This window comes from Dipteris shenzhenensis, chromosome 26 (genome assembly GCF_047967505.1).
Source record: "Dipteris shenzhenensis isolate YYH24624 ecotype China chromosome 26, Dip_SZ_1.0, whole genome shotgun sequence".
Taxonomy (NCBI): domain Eukaryota; kingdom Viridiplantae; phylum Streptophyta; class Polypodiopsida; order Gleicheniales; family Dipteridaceae; genus Dipteris; species Dipteris shenzhenensis.
In genome coordinates this window covers 15,862,961-15,885,148 of record NC_141621.1, presented here as the reverse complement: position 1 = coordinate 15,885,148, position 22,188 = coordinate 15,862,961, and the positions used below count along the sequence as shown (strand labels likewise).

The window sequence follows — 22,188 nt, the reverse complement described above, 5'->3', positions numbered from 1 at the left end:
CGTCTTGCTGGAAGATGCTTGAATGGGTGAAGCGTCTCTACTATGCAATTTAAAGTCCGTAAGCTCTATGAACAAGAGTGAAGCCATAGAGTAGCTATCGTCGTGTGAAAAGAGATGGGCGATGAAGGGAAGTGGTGCTTGTAGAGATGCAATCTGTGCATGGAGCGAGCGACTAGAGAGGCGATACAATTACAGACCAGAGGATTGGATTGGAGAGGAGAAAGGGTCCATGATCCTTGATGGACGGTCGGTGATGGGTTCTTGAGAAGTTGGCATCTCGATTTGTTGTGGGTGATGAGGAGAGTTTTGTGAGCAATGAAAGCTACGGTGAAGACTATTGTGTGTGACGGATGTGGAAGCTCGTAGAAGCGGAAGGTCTAAGGGAGGAAGTAGGTTCGGTAAACATGAGGTGACAGATGTGGAAGCTTTTGAGAGTGGAAGGGCTACGAGAGAGCAGGAGAGGTATGTGAGCTTGTAGGAGGAGCAGAAGTCGAGGAGTTTAGAGGGTGAAGATCCCAAAAGAGAACACATGAGCTGAGACGGAAGGTGAATTCAGTGAGCAGGGAAGAGATATGCAGGGAGATAGAGATAAAGGCTATCTCGAATGATGCTTAATAGTTGAGCTGAAGCAATGGCTGTCGGGAGCTTTCGAATGGGAGAGGGTCTCAACCATAGAGGCTTGGATCAATACCTTGGATACAAGAGGGCCATGAGTTGGTATGCTTTGTAAGGGAAGCTTGTTTTCCAGAGAATTTGAGGGCCTTGTGAGCTTGAGCTCAGTCATCAGTAGGAGCTTGTGTTGGGCTGTGTGGTCCACTAGGTTCTTTTTTAGTTTCCTTGGCTTCCGAGGAAGTGAGGCCAGAGTGTGAATTGTATCTGAAGGTATATGTAGAGACAATGATATTGAATGGATGCCTTTTGCTTTGTGATTGTGTTGTTCGTGTGTTTTAAACGTGGATGAGGGTGGCTGTGAAGGCGGGTTAGGCTCTACTCTTTTTGTCCATCCAACGTCAGATACCAATCCGTGCACATGACACCCTCCCTAGTTGGGTAGGGCAGGCTGGCCGACAAGCCTGCTAGGTGGCCGACCCTATCACGATCTGTGACGTATTTCTCTCTATATCTTAGACTTATGGATGGTTTAATGAATGGACACGTGTGGAAGGGTATGCCCTTTCGACGTGACACGACCCCGCAGGATCTGACCCTATCACTGACCTAGAATCTCGTCCTCAATCCAACCAGAATCATAGAGCAGGTGCCTCGATCCTCCCGACCACCCCCGAGCACGTGGGCCACAGCTTGACTCATCCATAGGCCCGTATCTAACCCAGGCGTCCCATACCGCCTGAGCCCGTCCAGAGGATCTTCGATACACCACCTATGATCCGCCATGTAGATGGCTAGAGTCCCGGCCTGGGTCCAAGCCCCATCCATTAGCTGAGGAGCGCTCAATTGATCTACACAATAGCACTGGCCCTCCCTCTATATAGAAGGAAACCTGCTATAGATAGCACAATGCTATGAATAGCTCCCTCCATATAAAGCGAGCACTATATATGAATCAATCTCTATATATAGCAATCTCGGCTAAAAATAACCATCCAGCCCTATGCTATCCCGTAACCCATGTTCACCTACTATCCAACCCTAGGTACACCATGCACATGACATACTCCCCTTCCTCTAAGAACTCACTCATGATTACTCGAAAGCGCGAAAACTCTCTTTGAAGATGAGTCAATGCCAATAACTATACTCTGACTATCAGTTTGAGTGTGCTATACTTTCCATGAGATTCAAATCAAAGAAAATCTGAGGCTAAAGCCACAATCATTGATGACTAACCCAAGGAAAGTAAATCTCTCAATCTAAACAAGGTTACGTATCGTCGAGTATTCTCCTCGAGAAATCCAATAACGCCTAAATCCACAGATTTTATTCCGTTGACATATCCGTACCCAACCATGGTAAAATCCGTACCTGAAGGTAAATGATTCTATCAACCTTATCTATTGAGTATCCTTGAACTCAAAATCTTAGGTTGAGATTGAGGAATCATTGTTCGAACAACCCCATCATTTTTGGGTTGCAATTTCTATCAACCCTAATTCTTGAATTACTTAGTATTCATAAAATCCCTCAACGGGATACCCTTGTAATTCAAATTCTTGGGTTGAAATACATGACAGACTTTCCATCATAGAACAATTAGGTATCCGTGGAAGAATCTTCATGGAAGTATCAATGGGCAAAATCTTGACCAAAGATATGGTCCCCTTGATCTATCCTCGAAATGCCCCTACATGAGGATAATCAGTAAAAATTCAGTTGGCTATATCCAGTCAATGGTACTGTTCTAGACATGTATATAGTCAACCATCATAGGAATAGCATCCTATGTGATCCAAAAACTACGGAAATATACAATCCGAAATCTCTAAAAATAAGATCCACTATCGGATATCCTGTATAAACTTGTGCACAATAAACCGCTCCTATCACAGGATCATCCAGTTCTTAGGATCTCTTATCTAGGAACATCAAGTTCCAAACAAGGCACTGACATACGATCATCAGAAGATATGCGGTAACCCTCCCTGAGATTGAGTCTAGACTATGGAGCTCCAGGGTTGAACCCAAAAAAATACATGGCTTCTCTCAGTGTAAAGAATCTTAGTACATTCCGCTGTGGCATCTCAGAAAATACTCAGCCCTCGTAAAAAAATCTAATCAGGTTGCCCCCAATTCAATTCAGCCCACTGGTACTTCACCCTAGAGGTCCTTGGGTATTATTTCACGCTGGATCATACCACCACGTCATAAAATCTTAAATGTAACATACCTTAGTGTCCCATACCACCAAAGTATACTGCAAATAAAAAACTCAGTGGACAATATGAGTGAATCAGGGTAGCCAATCCCTCTTCAACTCAGATGATCCTAGATTGAGTCAGGGTGGCAAATCCGTTCTCAATCCTTTTCTTAATGTGATTATATCACCCCCTTGTGTTACAATACCCCAACCAATAGGTCAAAGAAGAAAACCCAGTAGGTAGCATCCCTAACAACTCTTGAATCCTGACTATCCATGACCTCGGGCTAAAAGAGTGAGAATCAGAATGACCCTGCCTTTGGACATGATTCAAAGAAGGTATCCAACAAGACTCATCTTGGTCTAATCAATAAGAACCTTCATATGTCCAAACGGTAACTCAAAGAAACGTCATAACTCACAATCACACCGAGATCAAAACTGCAAATAGAAACCAAACAAGAATCTACGCACCAAGATTCGAGAAAGGGAAATCCAATTGTCTTAGTCAATCTAGTTTAAGATGTAACAAAGTCTCATACATCCTCAATGTACCATATATCTAAAAAACTTCAGGATAGATGGAACAAAAGTACACGTTATATAATTTGAAAAAAACCCATCAAATTATAGATGCCACTAGTTACAAATCATAACCAAATTAACCAAAACGTGGTCAATTTAAGAACAAGACAGTTTATAATTCATACAAAAGTGGGGAGCTTCTTGAACCAAACGTGGTTCAAAAGATTCAGTCGAGCCAAAAAATAATTGGGTGTCGGTTAAAACTGAGGATTTCAACCTCTTCATCGCTTCTCAATAGCACGGAAGCGGTATAAAGACTTTAAAACAAACTGTCTACATTTAGAACAGCATGAGCCTTCTTCAATATATTTCTGGTACTGAGGGGTTTTATAGTAGTGAAGAGCTGCCCAGAGTTCATCCATCAAGGAATCCGTCTCTCGTAGCAGGTCATGAGGTCTACGAGGAATAACCTCTGATGTAGCCTCATCCTCCATCTCAATAAAACAGTAATCCAACGTAGGTGTCTCATTACTTTGATGTCCTTCCATGGCTGGAAAATATCTCACACGGGAGAGGGACTAGAAGAAAAACAGCCGTGTCGAAACAGGTGCTCTTTTTCAAAGAGAATCTGGTACTACGTGGAATCAAGAGGGCGAGAAGAGGACAGCAAGAAAGATGGTGGAATCTGGTAGGCTGATCTCAGACAAAAAGAGGGTGGGGAATTCGCCTTCATGTGCTGAAGTGCTGAAGTGAGAAAGAGAGAGAAATCCCGGGTATATAAATAGCCAAGAAGGGCCATCAAAAGCTAAGCGAATTTAGGGTGGGTGCTTGATTTAGAGCAAGTGCTTTCCTTGCTAGAGAAAAACAAAAAAGCAACCTGCTTTTTAACCAAAAAAACAGTCTCGCTTTTAATAGATCCTGTCCCGCTTTTCTCCAGCCAGCCAAAAATAGCCAAAACGCGCTAAAATCAGGCCATACGCTCCTTCCCAAAGCCAAGCGCTTGCCCCAATCATATCGCCCTTGTCTCTGATGCCCGAATCTCCTAGACAAGCCGCTTTTTAGGCTTATGAATGCCCTCTCTTTCCTCCTCCTTCTCAACTGCAGCAAATCCAGGTCTCTAGGGTAGGAATCTTATCCTTGAGAACCTAGAGCGAATTCTTTTCCTAACCAGCCTACTGTCACGCGTCCCCACACAGCCAATCACATCAACAACCCAAGCGTGGGTAGTTATAGGTCAGAAACGATCCATCCTCATATCTCTTGCTGAAAGCATTAAGTCTTCTCATCGCCTACCTTTCTCAGGGAATCACGATTTCCAAACACGTAGCAACCGAGAGAGAGCACACAGCCTATGGACATCTATTTCTTCCACAACTCTCCCAATCATGAGCGCACATCATCAGCCAACGATTCAGCCCATACATGAGCAGAAATTCAGATTTGCAAGAGCAATCTCAAAAAGCATACGTGGAAGACATCTTTTCTGCATACCTCGCGTTGAATTCAATTGTGATAGGACGGCTCTGATACGAGATGACACGACCCCGCAGGATCAGATCCAATCACTGACCTAGAATCTCGTCCTCAATCTAACCAGAATCATAGAGCAGGTGCCTCGATCCTCCCGACCACCCTCGAGCACGTGGGCTACAGATCGACTCATCCATAGGCCCGTATTTAACCTAGGTGTCCCATACCACTTGAGCCCGTCCAGAGGACCTTCGATACACCACCTATGATCCCCCATGTAGATGGCCAGAGTCGCGGCTTGGGTCCAAGCCCCATCCATCAGCTGAGGAGTGCTCAACTGATCTACACAATAGCACTGGCCTCCCTCCATATAAAGCGAGCACTATATATGAATCGATCTCGGCTAAAAATAGCCATCCAGTCCTATGCTATCCCTTAACCCATGTTCACCTACTATCCAACCCTAGGTACACCATGCACATGACACGATGGGACACTTCCTATGAGGCACAACCCTTCACAAGAGACATTCTATTGAAGAGACACTACCATTGTAATGTACCCTCTCATCAAGGGTCACACCCTTTACAAGGGGTACACACCTCTTCATGCACATACATGACAACTACAGACACTCAAGCAATACAAATATTCCTTGTTCTCTGCTATTTCAGTCTCCTTTCTGTTCCTTAGCACATTTCTAAATATAGTAAATCTAGGATTTCTTACAGTGGTATCAGAGCAAATTTCGCTCCTGCCTGTAGGAAATGCCCCCCACCTTCTAGCGCCTATTTGATACATCTCTTTCCGCTAGAAGGACATCCACGCACATTGTGCATGGAAGAGATGGAGAGGATGAGCGTAAAAATTTTTAGCGCCAACCCCACCTAAAGTCAACAGTGGCCTCTCCATCTCCCTCACATCACGAGTTGATGTGAATGGACACGACAAAAATCGTGTCTTTTGATGTGTTTGGGCTGTATCAAAACCAAGGGATGCACCTTTTTTACCATCTGATGCACCTTTTGATGAAGAGTTTTTGACTCCTCACCTCATCACAGTCCATGTTGTGTTTCACAAGACACGTAGATACCCAGAACCCGATATTCCTCACGAGTTTGCTATCCATCTTTGGAGAGACTTTTACCCTTCAGCTTCAGCATCTCCAAGGTACTCTCCACCTCCTTCAGCTCCTAGATATCCTCCTGCACACTTTCTACCTTCCCCAAGATAGTATTTACACTCTGAAGGCACTCCTTCTCCTGGATATCCTCCACTCCTGACAGCAGCTTCTTATCCCTTCTCAGATCCGTGGACTCTGCAACCTATCCTTGTACTCTCACGAGTAGTAACACCCACTTCGGCATCACTAGTGTTACCTTAGACAGGACCTCCTTTACCAGATTTCCAGGGGTGGTTCCATCTTGCCTCGCCTGCCCCCTCCAACATGAGCAATCTCAGGGAGCAGCCCGGATCTTCTTCCAGAAATGGTACCAACTAGAGCACAGGTTCGTGCTTTTCTCACAAGGACCTCAGATATGTCGCAACGCTCGCGTGTAGCCTCTCCGGAGATAAGCGACTCAAATCCAAAAAAGACCCCTAAAGTCAACTTACAAGGTGAAGCCCTTCAACTTTAAATTTCTTAGCTTCAGGACAGCATCTCCGACTTGGTCCAGAAAGTCCAACTCCTCCAGGATTCTCGTAGTATTACACATATAGAGGACGACGTGACGCCACCGGATGACTACGTGGACTCGTTACCACCAGAGGTAGAAAACACTGAACTATGTGTCCTCTACCGCTTACTCCAAGCTTCCAAAACTAAAAGACTTGACATTAAACTTCCGGAAGCCTACGCTGGTCAACGAAATCACCGAACAGTTGACCAATGGCTTGCAAAACTGCGCATGTACTTTGATATTGTTGACCTCACTGAAGGCAAAAAGATTGCCTTGGCAGCCTCCCTCCTCAAGGATACAGCTTTCCTATGGTGGCAACGATGCTTAAAGGACGGCAAAAGTGTGTTAACATGGGAACGTTTTGAACATGTGCTTCGTAAGCAGTTTATCCTTGCCAATGCGGACTTCCAAGCACGTTCAAAACTGCGACAGTTCGAGCAAACGGGCTCCTTGTCTACCTACATCTCTCAGTTCACCACATTGGTACTGGAGATCGATGGTTTAACTGATGATGATTGCCTTCATGCTTTCATCTCAGGCCTAAATCCCTCGTTATGGTTTGATGTCTTCAAAGCAAACATCACCACCACAGCTGGCGCTATTGCTTACGTAGAGTGCATTACCGATTTTCAAAACACAGGGAAGCAGAGTTCTAATAGAACATAGAACTCTACTATGGCCAAAGGTGCTCGCCCTCAAGATAACCCCAAGCTCAGAAAAAACTCGGGTAATCAAGGTGAGCGACAGTCTCAAGATGCCTACAAGTCTCAGAAATCGTATGCTGGATCCCAACAGAAGCACTCCTCCAAGGATCAGGCCTCTTCCTCTTCACAAAGTCATGACTATCATTACCAACATAAACGTGCGGCCACTAACAAGAAGAACAACTTCAGCACAAAAGGACTTCTACCATTTGTATGGGCGACCATAGATGGTTCGATTGTCCCAAGCGACCAAAGTAAAATTCCAATATGGAGCCTAGCACTTCTCAAACAGAAGATGCTACCCCAGCACAAGACAAGAAAGGCAAAGCTGTTCGAATGGCAAATACCATCCACATGAGCCTTGCTAGCAACCCCGAACCTTCCCTGGCCACTTAAGTACTTTGTGTCCAAGGATCGATTTGTGGAACAACGGTCACTATTCTCATCGAGAGTGACTGCTCTCATAACTTCCTAGCTAGTTCTATGGTCGAGAAACTTTGGTTGACCACCAGTCCTAGTCCCGTGGACTATCATATTGGACTTGCAAATGGAACTACCTTCTTGTGCAACACCAGGATCAAAAACTTATCTTTTCGCATCCAACATTATACGGACAAGTTGAACTTCGACATCATGTCTCTTTCTCGGTACGATGTCATACTTAGACAACAGTGGCTCTACAACTATGATCCATCAATCAGTTTTCGCAACCATACTATCCAGTTTGTCCACCAGGGAAAACTTATTGAGCTAACTAGTTCTAAGGACTCCCCTTCAACCCCAGTTGCCTCTGTCCGACAAGTAAAGAAGTAGGTTCGTAAACGTCAAGTAAAGACTTCACTTCCGTTGGTTACGGCAGTAGAGGAGACACCAACAAAGGATCCTCATGAGTACCTCAACCAACCTTTCTTCCAGCTCTACCTAGATATTTTTCCATAGGAATTGCCAAAGCAGTTACCACCTCGACGACCAGTGGATCACCCAATCGAGCTTATTTCCGGTAGAAATCCACCGTCGAAACCTCCTTATTGGGTTTCTTACACTCAAAATGAAGAAATCCAAAGACAGGTGACCGAACTACTCGACAAAGGACACATTTGGCCCAGTCGTAGTCCTTTCGGATCTCCTGTACTACTTGTGGAAAAAAAGAATAAGTCAATGCGCCTCTGCATCGACTACCGAGCCCTCAACAAGCTCACTATAAAAAACGAGTATCCATTGCCTCGCATCGATGATCTCTTCGATTAACTTCTAATGCAACACAATTCTCAAAGATTGATCTTCGTTCAGGTTATCATTAAATTCGCATACGAGAAGGCGATGAGTAAAAGACAGCTTTTCGAACAAAGTATGGACACTATGAATGTTTAGTCATGCCTTTTGGGTTAAACAATGCCCCGGCCACATTCATGACACTAATGAACGACATTTTCAGGCCTTTTCTCGATAAGTTCGTCATCGTTTACCTCGATGACATCCTCATTTTCAGCAGATTCCTACATGAGCAACAACTCAAGCAAGCACTCACTACCACATCAGTTATGGCTATTGCTGACTCAAACCTTCCATTTGAGATCATGATCGATGCTTCTGACATCGCTATAGGAGCAGTCTTTATGCAAGAAGGCAGAGTTATTGCTTTTGACAGCCATAAACATTCCGATATCCAAACCCGATACTCGGTTTATGATAAGGAGTTTCTTGCCATTGTACATGCTTATTGCTCTTGGAAACATTATCTCATGGGAACCGACTCGATGGTAAAGACAGACCATCACTCTCTAAAGTATAACTTTACTCAGCCAGTCATGAACGCTCGACAAGCACGTTGGGTTGAGTTTCTGGCAAACTTTCACATGACGATTGAGTACGTTTCAGGACTACGCAATGTAGTTGCAGATGCCCTCAGTAGGTTAACTCTAGCATCAGCTATGGTAATCTCTACATTATCTGTGGATGTTCCAAATTCATTCAAAGGGAAGTATCTAAATGATAAAGACTTCGGCACATCAGTACAAGTTCTTTCGAAAGATCAACCTTTGACTTCTGAAGAAAAGATTTTCTCATCCTATTCTTATAAGGACGACCTTCTGTATTATTAAGATCGCATCTGTGTACCACATGACAAGGATGTTCGACTTCTTTTGTTAAAAGAGCATCATGTAGTTCCTTATGCTGCCCATCCAGGCATCAACAAGACTTACAGATTACTCAGTGCAACATACTACTGGCCTTAGATGAAAAGCGACGTCATTAAAATGGTTACATCTTGCTTATATTGTCAACAAATGAAAGCAAGCCCAACACTTCCAGCAGGACTTCTTCAGCCTCTTCCAATTCCAACTGACAGGTGGGAAAGTAATTCCATGGATTTTATTACAACACTACCACGATCCTCCAGAGAAAACACTCAAATTATGGTAATTGTTGATCGATTGTCCAAAATGGCACACTTTGTTGCTTGCAAAAGAAGTGCACAGGCTTCGGACATCGCCAAACTCTTCATACAACACATCTTCCGACACCATGGATTGCTCAAGAATATCGTCTCCGACAGAGTTTCTAAGCTTACCAGTCACTTTTGGATTTCACTGTTTGAATCTTTGGATACAACTCTATTGTCCAATTCAACCTACCACCCAAAATCAGATGGCCAGATTGAAAGAGTCAACCAAGTTCTGGAAGAAATGCTTCGACACTATATTCAGCAGCTTGGAAAGAGTATCTACCACTGCTTGAGTTTGCTTATAATAACTCTTTCCACAGTGCCATCAGCATGACTCCATTCCAAGCAGCTTATGGACACACTCTGATTGTACTAACGAATTTTGTACTTCAACATCGACTGGCCCTAGCTGATCAACTGGTTCAAGAAATGCAAGACATTCTACTCCAAGTCAGGGATCATATGCGAAAAGCACAAGAGCGGTATCAACGGTCCGCCAACAAACATAGACGCCACCTGGAATTTGAAATTGGTGACATGGTGCTATTATTTGTAGCCCCACATTGCTACAAGACGGTTAAGTCTGTGTTTCATAAGTTGCGACCAAGATACTATGGACCTTTCCAGATCGCCAAGAAAAATTCACCTTTAAGTCACAAATTGGAATTACCACCATCATGGGGTAAAATCCACCCAACATTTCATATTTCTTGGCTAAAGACGTACATTCCAGGTGATGAAGCAGTTCCTCTTGCAGGTGATTATGTCCCAAAAATCGAAGATGATTATGTTCTTATTCCTGAGCGTATTTTGGACCATTGACAACGAGAGACTCGACATCGACTTATCACAAAATTCCTTGTTCTTTGGCGAGATCTGGACGACTCCGACGCCACTTGGCAATCTGATGAAGACTTACAGCAGTACCCTGATATTTTACACAGTATTTTTAGAATTTACCGTGATATTTTCTACATCAGTTCATTATCTCCACCAAGGTCTTATTTTGAGTGGGAGGGGATGTCACGATCTGTGACGTATTCCTTTCTCTATACCTTAGACTTATGGATGGTTTAATGAATGGGCACTTGTGGAAGGGTATGCTCTTTCGACGGGACACTTCCTATGAGGCACAACCCTTCACAAGAGACATTTTATTGAAGAGACTACCATTGTAATGTACCCTCTCATCAAGGGTCACACCCTTCACAAGGGGTCATAGTTGCACGAAACGGCCATTTCTTGCCAGGAAACGAAAACGGCGTTTTTTGAAGAAACGCCGTTTCGTAATACCTTTTTTTTAAAAAAAAGTGGGTGTCGGTTTGTTTGTTGGGTGGCTTTGCGTAAAAAGGAGGGGGGGGGGGTGTTTTGTTGGGGGTGGTTGGCTCTCTTTTGATTAAATTGTTTTTTGCCCTCTTTTGATTAAAACATTTTTCGCCGATTCGTCGCCTCATGTCGTCGTTTCCGCCACCTCCTGTGCTGTTGCTCTCCAGCCTCTCCATCTTTGATTCTTGGGCCTTGGCACCCGCAACCTGCTCTCCTCTCCATCCCTGCATTCAACAGGTTGCTCTCCATCCTACATGCTACAGCTTGCTCTCCATCCTCTTGATCCTGCAGGCTGGCAGTTGCTCTCCATCCTCAGCCTGCTCTCCATCCCTCCACTACCTCTTGTCTCTTACCTCTCCATCCTCCTTCGACCTCTCATCCTCCTCCTCCGACTCCTTCTACCTCTCCATCCTCTTTCACCTCCCCATCCTCTTTCTACCTCTCCATCCTTCCTCGCCTCTCCATCCTCCCTTTCAAACTTTGGATTGTGATAACTTCAAACTTGTTAGAACTTGGAACTTAGAACTTAGTTCATGACACATGTTGATTGTTGAAGCATCATTCATGGATAATAGATGATACGAGATAGATCAATCATCATAGGAATTTAGAATCATAGAAGCATGCATGATGCTTCAAGTATAGATAATTGTATTATGTATGATTTGCATTCTATTGATAATTATATTACATATAAAAAATAAATTTTTATACATAAATTGTATCATATTGCCGTTTCTTCCGTTTCCGTTTCAGTCGGCAAGTATGCAAGGGGTACACACCTCTTCATGCACATACACTTTGGAGTACACACCTTTGTGACTCTTCACTCTCTATATAAGGGAGAGCACACAGGCAGAGGCAAGGCTCAGCAAAGAGCCCATATGTGGATTACAGGACTGGGCAAACACCAAGCCAGTAGGGTTTTATAGGCCCCGAAGTGCTGGTCTGGTGGCCAGTCCACTGGGTTGGTATGACTGCAGGCCCAGCGGGTCAGATCTGCAGACTGGGTTGGCAGATTAAGGGGCTTTTTTCCCCTATATAAGGCCCCCATTAGGGGGGTACACTTATTCCAGCAGGTCCTTTGCAGGCTGCAGTGCAGCCTTCAGAAGTGGCCACATGTCCTTGTTCTCTGCTATTTCAGTCTCCTTTCTGTTCCTTAGCACATTTCTAAATATAGTAAATCTCGGATTTCTTACAGACCCAACAGGCCTGCATGGCCGACCCATCAGCAGCCTATAAAGGGCTGCACAAGGCCCTAAGGCATGGGCTTGCCAGCTGACCAGCCAGGCTCCGGGATCTGCACAGCCCTCTGCCCTCCAGCCGACCTGGTCACAAGGGAGCCGACTCCTAGGCTCCTCAAAGGGGCTGCCACGTGGCAGCACATCAGGCCTCAAGAAGGACCTGAAAAGCCTCCTCATGGCCAGCAAGGTCTCCCGCACTGAGCATCCTGCCAACCCTACTCTACCTCGGCCTCACAGGAGGGGCAGGCACACCCACAATATTGGCCCTCACTCATCTACCCTAGCCTCACTCACTGGGCGGGCACACCCACAAGTGAGGCCTTCTCTCTAGGTGACATCAGGAGATGTTGACCTCCAACAATAGTAGCAGCAAGGGACTGCCTCACAGCAGCCCTCAGTTCCAGCTCTACATCGAGGGATTCCCCTCTATACAATATTCTCTCCTTTTTTGCACAGAGAGTTTATTCCCTTCATACAGTCCTTATTCTTTCAGTTGTAGTCACCTCTATTGGGAAGACAGATATTCATTTATTTATCATTTATTTTTCCCTCTTCGGAGGGCCTTTTTATTTCTCCCTCAGATTCACACTCACCCGACAGTTCCACTTGTGTTTTTAGTGCATTATTCTGTCAATTCAGGTAAGCAGGAGAGAGAGTAGGCTTTCTCCTTGTTACATGACGATACCAGAATACTTAGCTCCTTGTAACTGATCAAAGAGCTCATCAATGCGAGGCATTGGGTAAGCTGTTTTTAATGGCTACATTGTTAAGGGGTCAATAATCTATGCACAATCACATAGATCTTTCTTTTTAACTTAAAAGGACTAGAGCACCCCAATGAGAACTTCTGCCCTTTTCTAAGATATTCATGCAATTGTCATTCTACTTCCTTCTTTCTATTTCCTTCTCTTTTTTTTTTCTTAAATGGTCAAGAGGTAAACCATCAAAGAAGATGCCCAAGGTAAACATCAATAAAAATCATTTAGCAAAAGTTGAACCTTTACATTATTCTTTTCAATTGAATGCAAAGAACTTTCACCAACAAAGAGAAAATCACAATGAAATACTTGGGCATCATTGTGCTGAGAGGAGTGTCGGGTATATTGTACTGAAGATGGATCAAATGTCCATTGTTATATGCTATTCATTGCATTCAAATTTTTGCTAGTGAATCTTGTCCGTTCAAGGCTTTTATAGTTGTGATACTGGAAATGAATCTGAATGTTGTGTACTAGAATGTTATGCCTTCAAGTTATAATTACAAACACTCAGTGTCTTGATTTTGCAGGAGGACGAAAGGAAAAAAGAAGAAAAGGATGAGAGAAAGCGTAAATACAATGTCACGTGGAATGATGAGGTTGTTGCTTGACATTTGGCCATGCTTGTTTGACTGTATTTTGGCTGGTGTCATCTGGCTGACATGATTTGTTCCTCTTGCAGGTAACGGCTGAAGATATGGAAGCATACCGTTTGAAAAAAGTTCATTTCGATGATCCAATGAAAGATTTTCTTTAATGAGGTGACGTATTGACACTATAACAATCCTCCAATTAAACAGAACTTCGGCGCTTGTTGTTTGCTTTGTGATAGCTTCTAACCATGGAGAAATGCAAATAGTAGCATTTACAGGCTACATGTAACCAATGATAGGTTTATCTCGTGACATGAGATGTGAATACATTGAAGCTCACTTTTAAAGAACTGCTATCTTTTGTCATGGCTGAGTCGGCCCCTCCCCTTAAAGTTCTGAACTCACTACATGGGCCTTTCAATAAATGGATGTTTATGTGTGTATGGTGTGTCAGTGGGGATGTCATGCTAGTTGGTCCCTGCTGCGTGTGATGGAGTTTATGGCTGTCAACATTGCAGCTTGATTATCATGATGTTAAACCACACTGTTGTTTTTGTCTTTAGAGGATGATTTTGGGCATGTTCCTAGATTCTTCTAGATAATATTTTGAAACTAAGATGCTCAATCATATCAGAGTCTAGATCAAAAGCTGAGTACAAATGAGACAGTGGGTCCCGAGTCCACCTAACTGGACATCTAATTCACATAGCAGCTGGACAGTGGGCCCTGAGTTTACCACATCGTCTCAAATGTAAGAAGTCAAACCTTCTTTTCCAATACCTAAATATCTGAAAAAACGGAAAACTGAAATAATAAATTTTTACTTGAAAAATAGGACATATGGTTTTGTCTTGTTCAAGGGTGTAGCAAATCATCAGATACTACGTTGGTTCCCTCTCAATATGGGGCTGAGCTATTACATCTTGGTCCCACTGGAGGGCTGGACTGAGGTTATGGAAGGTCTGCTCATGACTGAAGCTGACTGCAGAGGATAGAGGGGAAATGATCCCGTGATAGGATGGAACATAAAGAGGCTAGAGTGACTGCTAGGGAGCTGTAGAGCCTGAGTGTGAGAACTAGGTGCTGCAAATCATCAGATACAACTGTTGGCTCCCTCTCAATATGGGGCTGAGCTATTACATCTTGGTCCCACTGGAGGGCTGGACTGAGATTATGGAAGGTCTGCTCATGACTGAAGCTGACTGCAGAGGATAGAGGGGAAATGATCCCGTGATAGGATGGAACATAAAGAGGCTAGAGTGACTGTTAGGGAGCTGTAGAGCCTGAGGGTGAGAGCTAGGTGCTGCAGCTATCACTGAAGCTCATGGAGCTGCCGCTGGCTGCATCTGCTGTTACGGGACTGTTACTTGCTGCTGAGGCATTGCTGCTTGCTGCTGGGAGAGCTGCTGGGGCTGATACTGGAAGAATGAGGCTTAGGCCTCTTTTTGTAGCCCTGACTGCCCTTGTAATGCCTTTTCACAAACTGGTCTGTAACTGCGATTCACAGACTAATGGCCATTTCCACAGACTGGTCTGTAACTGCTTTTTTCATAGACTGAGTCAGTTTATCCGCAGACCCAACCTGGCCTGCATTTGGAAACTGGGATCTGAAGCTATAAAAGGCTGCTGCAGATCGTTGTTGGTTTCTGGGCCTGACGTCATTTGGGGTCTTATAATAGCCCACAGATTGGCTGCTCTCCTGTGCCATATCTGCTGCTGTCTGACAAACATTGCGGCTGCCCTAGGCAGATACCCACGGACTGAGGGGTGCCCGTGGCAAGGACATTATTGATTTTTTCCTCAACAAGAGAGGAGCATACGTTGTGGTGGCCATAGGACATAGAACCTTTAGCCCACCCCCGACACTGGATGTCAGACTAATAAGCTTCCAGTTCACCCCATCTAGCAGGATAGAGGACAAACAAATAAGTTTCTTGGTGGCATTTGGATTCAAAGGAAAGCCCCCCCCCCCCCCTTCTCTCTCTCTCTCTCTGTGTGTGTGTGTGTGTGTCACACACACCCCCCCCCCCCCCCCCCCACCCACCCACCCACACATGCACGCGCCTGCGCCTGCGCACAGAGGCACATTGCAGAATAGGAATTTACTTCAGTGGGTGCAGCAATCAGAGACAGATTTAGTATTTACCTCAGTTGTGGTTCATTGAAGGTGTTGGTACAAGTGTGGGCAGTTTTTGTACTGTTTTTACCTTATATTCTGTTTTGGTGGTTCTGTTTCTGGTCTGTAAGCACATGGAGTTGATTTGTGTGTCTTTTTAAGTGTCTAGTGATCTGAGGGTAAATCTTCTGGGAGGTGGCCTACATCAAGCAACTACCCGATGTTTTTCAACAAAATGTGCATGCCTTTTGTGCAGGCCATGCTACTGCAAAATGATATTGTAGTCCTTGAGCATCTTGGTGTACCAGTCTTCATTGACCACAATATCTCATCGAAAAAATCTCCATCTATATTGTACCTTTAATATGGGGCAAAGGACTAATCTGGAATACTCTGGCTCACGTTTACATTTGGCTCATTTTGGAATTTTGTTTGTTTTTGCAGTGAGATATCATTGTTTGGCTGAGCAGAGAGTACATTTTCCATAAAGAGATTTGGTTCTGTTCTGTCTGGATATGAGTTTGACAAGGAACTGAGGATTTATGCTCTGCTAAGCGAGGGGGCCTTTCTTGGATTTATTGCTGCAGCCAGCCCTTGGACATTGTTTCAGAGTGTTGCTCTTTCAGAGTATTATCGTCCTTGGGTGCTCAGTTGGCCATATCTTTATAGGCGTGCCTAAAGGGCAGTCACATCTGGTGTCATGCAATAGCAACACGAGGCTTTGAGGAAGCTGTAAGCTTGAAGATCAGGTCATTAAACCCCGTTGCAACTCTTAAAAGCCATTACCATGTATCATTCTGTTCATTATGGTTTCCATTCCTGTACCTCTCTATTTGTATATATATCCTCCTTGAAGTTCTAACAGTCCTGTATTGTGGAAACGTGGCAAGAGACTAACATAGATGTGGTTTCTTAATGGTTTTGAAAATGTAAATACTCATCTACCCAATGGATTCTTGAAATAGAGGATGGCCGAGCTTGGTCTGAGGCATTTCTTTAGTTACATTTTTCTTCACCTTCTTTAAAACAACAAAAAACTTAAATTTGTATGATTGGACATATTCTAGTCTTACAGAAGTATATTAATTTCTTCACCTCTTTAAGTACAACTGAAATAAGTGAAGCTTTTTAAGGAATCAAGAGGCTTGGAAAATTGTGATCTTGGTGTGTGATCATGTCAATTGTTGGAATCATATTCTGCTAACCCATTACCTGCTGCATTTAGGCATGGGATCAAACCATCTACGTTTGATGTTTTGATTGATAAATTTTAATCAGGTGAACCGGTTGATACTTGTGATAATCAAACCCTCAGCATGTTTTCTTGGGTGTTGCAATTATATGAACTATACTGTAGTAGGCATTCTAGGCTCAGAAATTCAGAAAATATCATAGCTCTAGGTGCATAGCATGTGTGTGCCTGAAGAAGCTTACATGCATGGGTGCGCATGCACGCGGAAATGACTTGGGTTCTTACAAATGTGTGTCTAACAGAAATTTGCCAAGCTCAAGAGGCTAAGGGAAGACTTCTTCATTAACACCCATTATTGAATGCAAAATCCATATGCAAGCAGTTGTGTGTTTACATGTGCTTGTGCGTATATGAGCATATGTTTTTACTAGTCTTTCAAAGAGAAGTTCTAGCAGATAAGGCAAACTAATGGAGGTTATAGAACTTTGGTTGAAGGCTAGTCAGAATCGAGATACATTTTTAATTAAAGTTGCTCATTTTTTAAGAGAGTGGCTATCTCATTGTGCTCTCTTTTGAGAGAGCTCCAAATAGTGACTTCAATTGCATGGCTTAATTCATTCAAGTCCAATTCTTTCATTCCTGCTCCATAGCCACGAAAGAAGAGGCACAAAATCTTGCTTGATTCTAATGCCGTAAAGAGCACATCATCAGCTTTAGGGGGAGCATAACAAGAGAGCACATGATGTGCTTAAGAGTATTGCCTTCATTATTTTGATGTTTTAAGCTTTTATGGAGTGTTTGGAGTATATCGATAGAGGAGGATAATGTTGATGAGTTGATTTGGGAGTTTTGGGAGGGGCGAGGGGAGAAAGAAAGAAAGTTTATTAAAGTTTTAAGAAGACCGATGGGTCTATGAGATTGTGAAAATCTTGGTACATACGAACTGTGAGGGTGGAGCTACTAAAATGAGCATCCACGCCAATGTAGAATGCAAAAAATGCACGCCAATGTAGAATGCAAAAAATGCAAAATGGTAAGTACCAAGTACAACATAGTCATGCTAATGGTCAACTACATATCAATCTCATCATCATCGTCATCACCAACATTGTCAACATCATCAGTGCATCAGGATGGACGAGGCAATGGAGGCATGAACGCGGCAATAGAGTTTTGTCGGTGGCTCATAGGTGTGACCCTGTGACGTCTCTTGGTCATGACTCTGCACCCAACAATGGCTGCAGTAATCCTTGTTAGCGTGGCTTTGAATCTGGCGGGGATATCCCGAAGGGTAATCTGTGCGTCAATCCTGTCTGAGTTGTCGAGTCGCTTGTGATTTGGCAGGAAGAACTCTGTGATGGAGTTCGGAGAGGAAAAAGTCTGCTCCTGTCTCTGTGATCAAAGTAGCCTCTCGCGGTGTGTGATTGCCTCATGAATGAAAGCCGCCAAGCATCTCTGGTTTGGATAGGAGAGGAACCGGGACAAAACCCCAAAGCTATCTTTGAAGAGGCAGTAGAACGCCCTCGGATCTCATAGTAAACAGGACACCTGAAGATGAAACGCTCCTCTGTCTCAACCTCGTGTATGTCACACAATTTGCATATGCGCCTCTCCTTGGGTATGCCCTTTGCTCTACCGCTCTCGATACGAAGTCTATGTGAAGAGACCGGCAACTGCCCAATAGAGATCCTCAGTGAGGGGGGTAAGTGGATCTGTGTGTATTCTGGTGGGTCAACGAACCCCTCCTTTGTGATATGCAAGCAGTGATCCCTGTAAAAGTTGAGCTTCACTAGAAGCTCGCTCGGTCCCAGCTAGGTCTGGAATGTGTGTAGCTATAAGAGATCCTCGCGGATGACCTGGTTGACCTCATGTGACATGAGGGGAGAGAACAGAGTGTCCATATTGTACTGGAAGGAAGGGAGTCTATCCATGTGAAGCCCTAGTCGCTCAAACCATCTCTGAGTGCGTGCATACCAGCATCTTTGGTCCCCTCTTGCTGAGAGAGCCATAGAGGAGGACAATGCTAACCATGGTAGCTTGCTGTCCCCAGAAGTGTAATCCCCATACTCCTTGACTCGGTACAAATAAGGGATGACCTGAAATGTAGCATCTAGCTGTAATGGGGATGAACTCAGCCTGAATGATCTGGTGAGGGATGGATGGCTTACCCCGGATCATCCATGATAGCATGAGAACCTGAAGCCGCTCTACACGAGCCCACTCTGTATCATGAGACTCACAAAAGGATTGTAATGCCTCAAGGTGTCTCTGGAGCCCCTCTATTGAGGAAGACAAAAGAGCTCGCCATTTGCGTACAACAATATTCGGATCAACGTGCCAATAAGAGAACATCCAACCCCCCCTTTGTCTGCATCACTGTCAATTGGAAGGACACTTTTGTGCAAAAGGATTTATAGAGAGTGGCCTTGAAAGGTGGTGCTAACAAATATATATGCATTGTTACTTCTTGACTAGCAACTTCGATGTTGGTCGGCAAGCTCAATAACAAATTGGCAGCGATTTTCATAGCTCAAGTTGCTTCTGAAATTTGTAACTTTCACTACAAAAGGATCATTAGCATGATTACAAGTCACCATGGATGTCCGTCGTCTGCTGCAATTCTGCTTCCTCAGGTACTCCCCACTCGTCGCCTTCATCACGATCAGCATCCCTCTATCCACCAATGCATGCCTTCTCTCGGTAGTGTTCCAGTAACTTCTTCAGGGAGACTATGCCTACAGGGATAACCAATACCGTGCACCAATCGCAGCGCAGCGGGCAGCAAGACTGCAAGGGATACAACGATTGCATCCTTTTTGCGTATTCTGAGGGATTGTTATCATTCGAGCCCATGGATATTCTGAGGGATTGGTGTCACTCCAGTTCGTGGATATTTGGATTATTCTAGAGAGTTGTTGGCAAGGAAAGTTATGGAGAGGTATGGGAGGAAGAAGAGGAAAAGGATGGGATGGGTATATGCTCTCCAAAAACAGAATCCTTCGTGCGTTCTATAAAACTCTCTTTGCATGCACATCGCTCCACGAAGAGACTCAAGGGATTCCGAGAATCCATGGATACCAGCAGTGGCGAATGTCGAATTCGAACGAGGTCTGCGGTATTTCATATTGGCTTTCCAAATTGCGATGCAAATATTCGTTTGCTTTTGTTGCTCTTACATTTACCATTAATGTATGAAGGTATTATGAATATGGCGCAAACTCACAGCGTTCGCAGAGCAAATCCAAATTCGGACGGTGTAGGTAACGATTGCAAACGTTCGAGCTCCGTCCTCGTTGGTCGTCTTCCTCACTTGAATCGCTGCACTTCTTAATTACCCCTGCATCAGTCGTGTGCTCTGCACTTCACTGCATCTCACTCCTGCTCTACCTTTCCTACATCTCCATCCAAATACCTGTGCGTAAGCCGTGTGCTCTGCACTGCATGTCACTGGTGCTCTACCTTCACCGCATCTCCCTCCCGCTCTACCTTTCCTGCATCTCCCTCTAATTACCTGTGCGTAAGCCCTGTGCTCTGCACCGCATCTCACTGGCGCTCTACCTTTCCCCCATCTCCATCAGTAGCTTCGTGTTGATTCATGCTTGGAAGGTTAGATTGGTCCTAACTTAAATTGTGTCTTCCGCTTCTGCAAAACACGCTAAAGACGAGTGCGAATCCTCGCCAAAGGATGCTTTTGTGGCAGGTTCTGTTTCTCTATTCTTTTCATGAAAATTTCCCTTTATTTGAACTAATCCATCTTTGATGATACTCCCATTATACATCATCTTCAGTGTATAGATACCCTAGTCTCTAAAAGATCCCTAGAAAGCGAAGGTGTTATAAACACTTATTTTATTAATTTTGGACTTGTCAATGTACAAATTCATTTTTACATATACTTTTAGACTAGTTTTCAGATAAAATTCAAGAAAAACCCAATCTCTAAAGCACATATAAAAACATAAAAACAAGCATTTTTTTATACATTTTTAAAGGAAATGAAACTAAAATGATAAAATTTAACGCAGCCTAGATAAGTTACACGAAAAAATAAGATTCAGCAGTTGTAAACTCTCTTAATATTTAATGGTGTTAATAGACACCTTCAAAAGTTACAGTATTAAGGAAACTCTCACCATATTTATAAAGGTGTTGACAAAATTACAATAAGCCTGAGATAAGTTACACAAAAAAATAAGATTCAGCAATTGTAAACTCTCTTAATATTTATAATAGTGTTTAGGAAACACTTTCAAAAGTTACAAGTGGAAGTAGAGCACTCTCACAATATTTATAAAGGTGTTGAAAAACACCAAAAGTTACAATAAGCCTCTCACTAGAAGGCAAATCTATTTTCTCTCTCTAGCCTAAATTCAACCCATTCAAGAGCTGAGCTCATCTTATCCTCATCGATGTAGTTAAAATTATGAAAGAGAAGTAAGGATTGATGAATTTTCTCGTGCATAACACTTTGTTTATTCCGAATGGCTTATGGTTTTTGGGGTGGAAATCTTCCATAACCACGCGAAGATATCTCACTTTGAAAGTCTGTCAGCTCTCTCCTATATGGCTGCAATTTATCTATTTCACTAGTAGCCATACTTATTTTTCTTTTCTCCTCCTTCTCTAAGCCCTTCTGACAAGCAAAGTCATCCTTCTCGTACTGGGTTAACGGAGTTGGATTTCGCTTTCTCTTCTCTCTCTTTCCCTAGTTCTCGGCAATCCATAGTTTGGTGCTACTAATGGCTTGCTCGACGGAATCGATTATTTCAAAAAGATCCATGGAAATGAGAGAAGGTAGGTAACGAGAGCGAGGAAGGTAATTAGAGGAGGTAAGGCAAGATGGAAGGAGTATGCTTGAGGAGAGGAGATAAGGCTGCAGGCAAGATGGAAGGAGTAAGCTTGAGGAGAGGAGTAAGGTAAGAAGAGCAAAGTGGAAGAAGTGTTTGCTGCGGGCGAGATATAGAAGATGAACGACTACTAAGGGATTTATAGAACTACAGACTCATAATATGAGATGAAAGATTTAGAATAAAGAATTGGTAGAGGCTGAGATGACTAGATTGTCTGAAGTAACAAATGCAAGACCGTAATGTGAGACATGTAAGACAATGAGTACATTGAAATCTATAAAATAAAATGATGGGATGCAAGACCGTAATGCGAGACATGTGAGACATGTAAGATAGTGAGTATATTGAAATCTATAAAATAAAATGATGGAACACAAGAATGATATAATTATTAGAATCTCATCATGAGATATTTTTTAAATATAATAAAGACCGTAATGCGAGACATGTGAGATGATAGATTTTGAGTA

General features: G+C 43.5%; 1 protein-coding gene across 1 annotated transcript in view; it reads left to right on the top strand.

Moving 5' to 3' along the window:
• The window catches only part of SMP1 (Pre-mRNA splicing Prp18-interacting factor), a 53,128-nt gene extending 36,449 nt beyond the window's left edge, over window positions 1-16,679 (top strand). The window contains exons 9-11 of the mRNA XM_087397522.1: window positions 13,498-13,566; window positions 13,650-13,728; window positions 16,121-16,679. Coding sequence (XP_087253648.1) covers window positions 13,498-13,566; window positions 13,650-13,724 — 144 coding nt within the window. The 3' untranslated portion in view covers window positions 13,725-13,728; window positions 16,121-16,679. The remainder of the gene's footprint in view (window positions 1-13,497; window positions 13,567-13,649; window positions 13,729-16,120) is intronic.
• The last annotated feature ends 5,509 nt before the right edge of the window (window positions 16,680-22,188 follow it).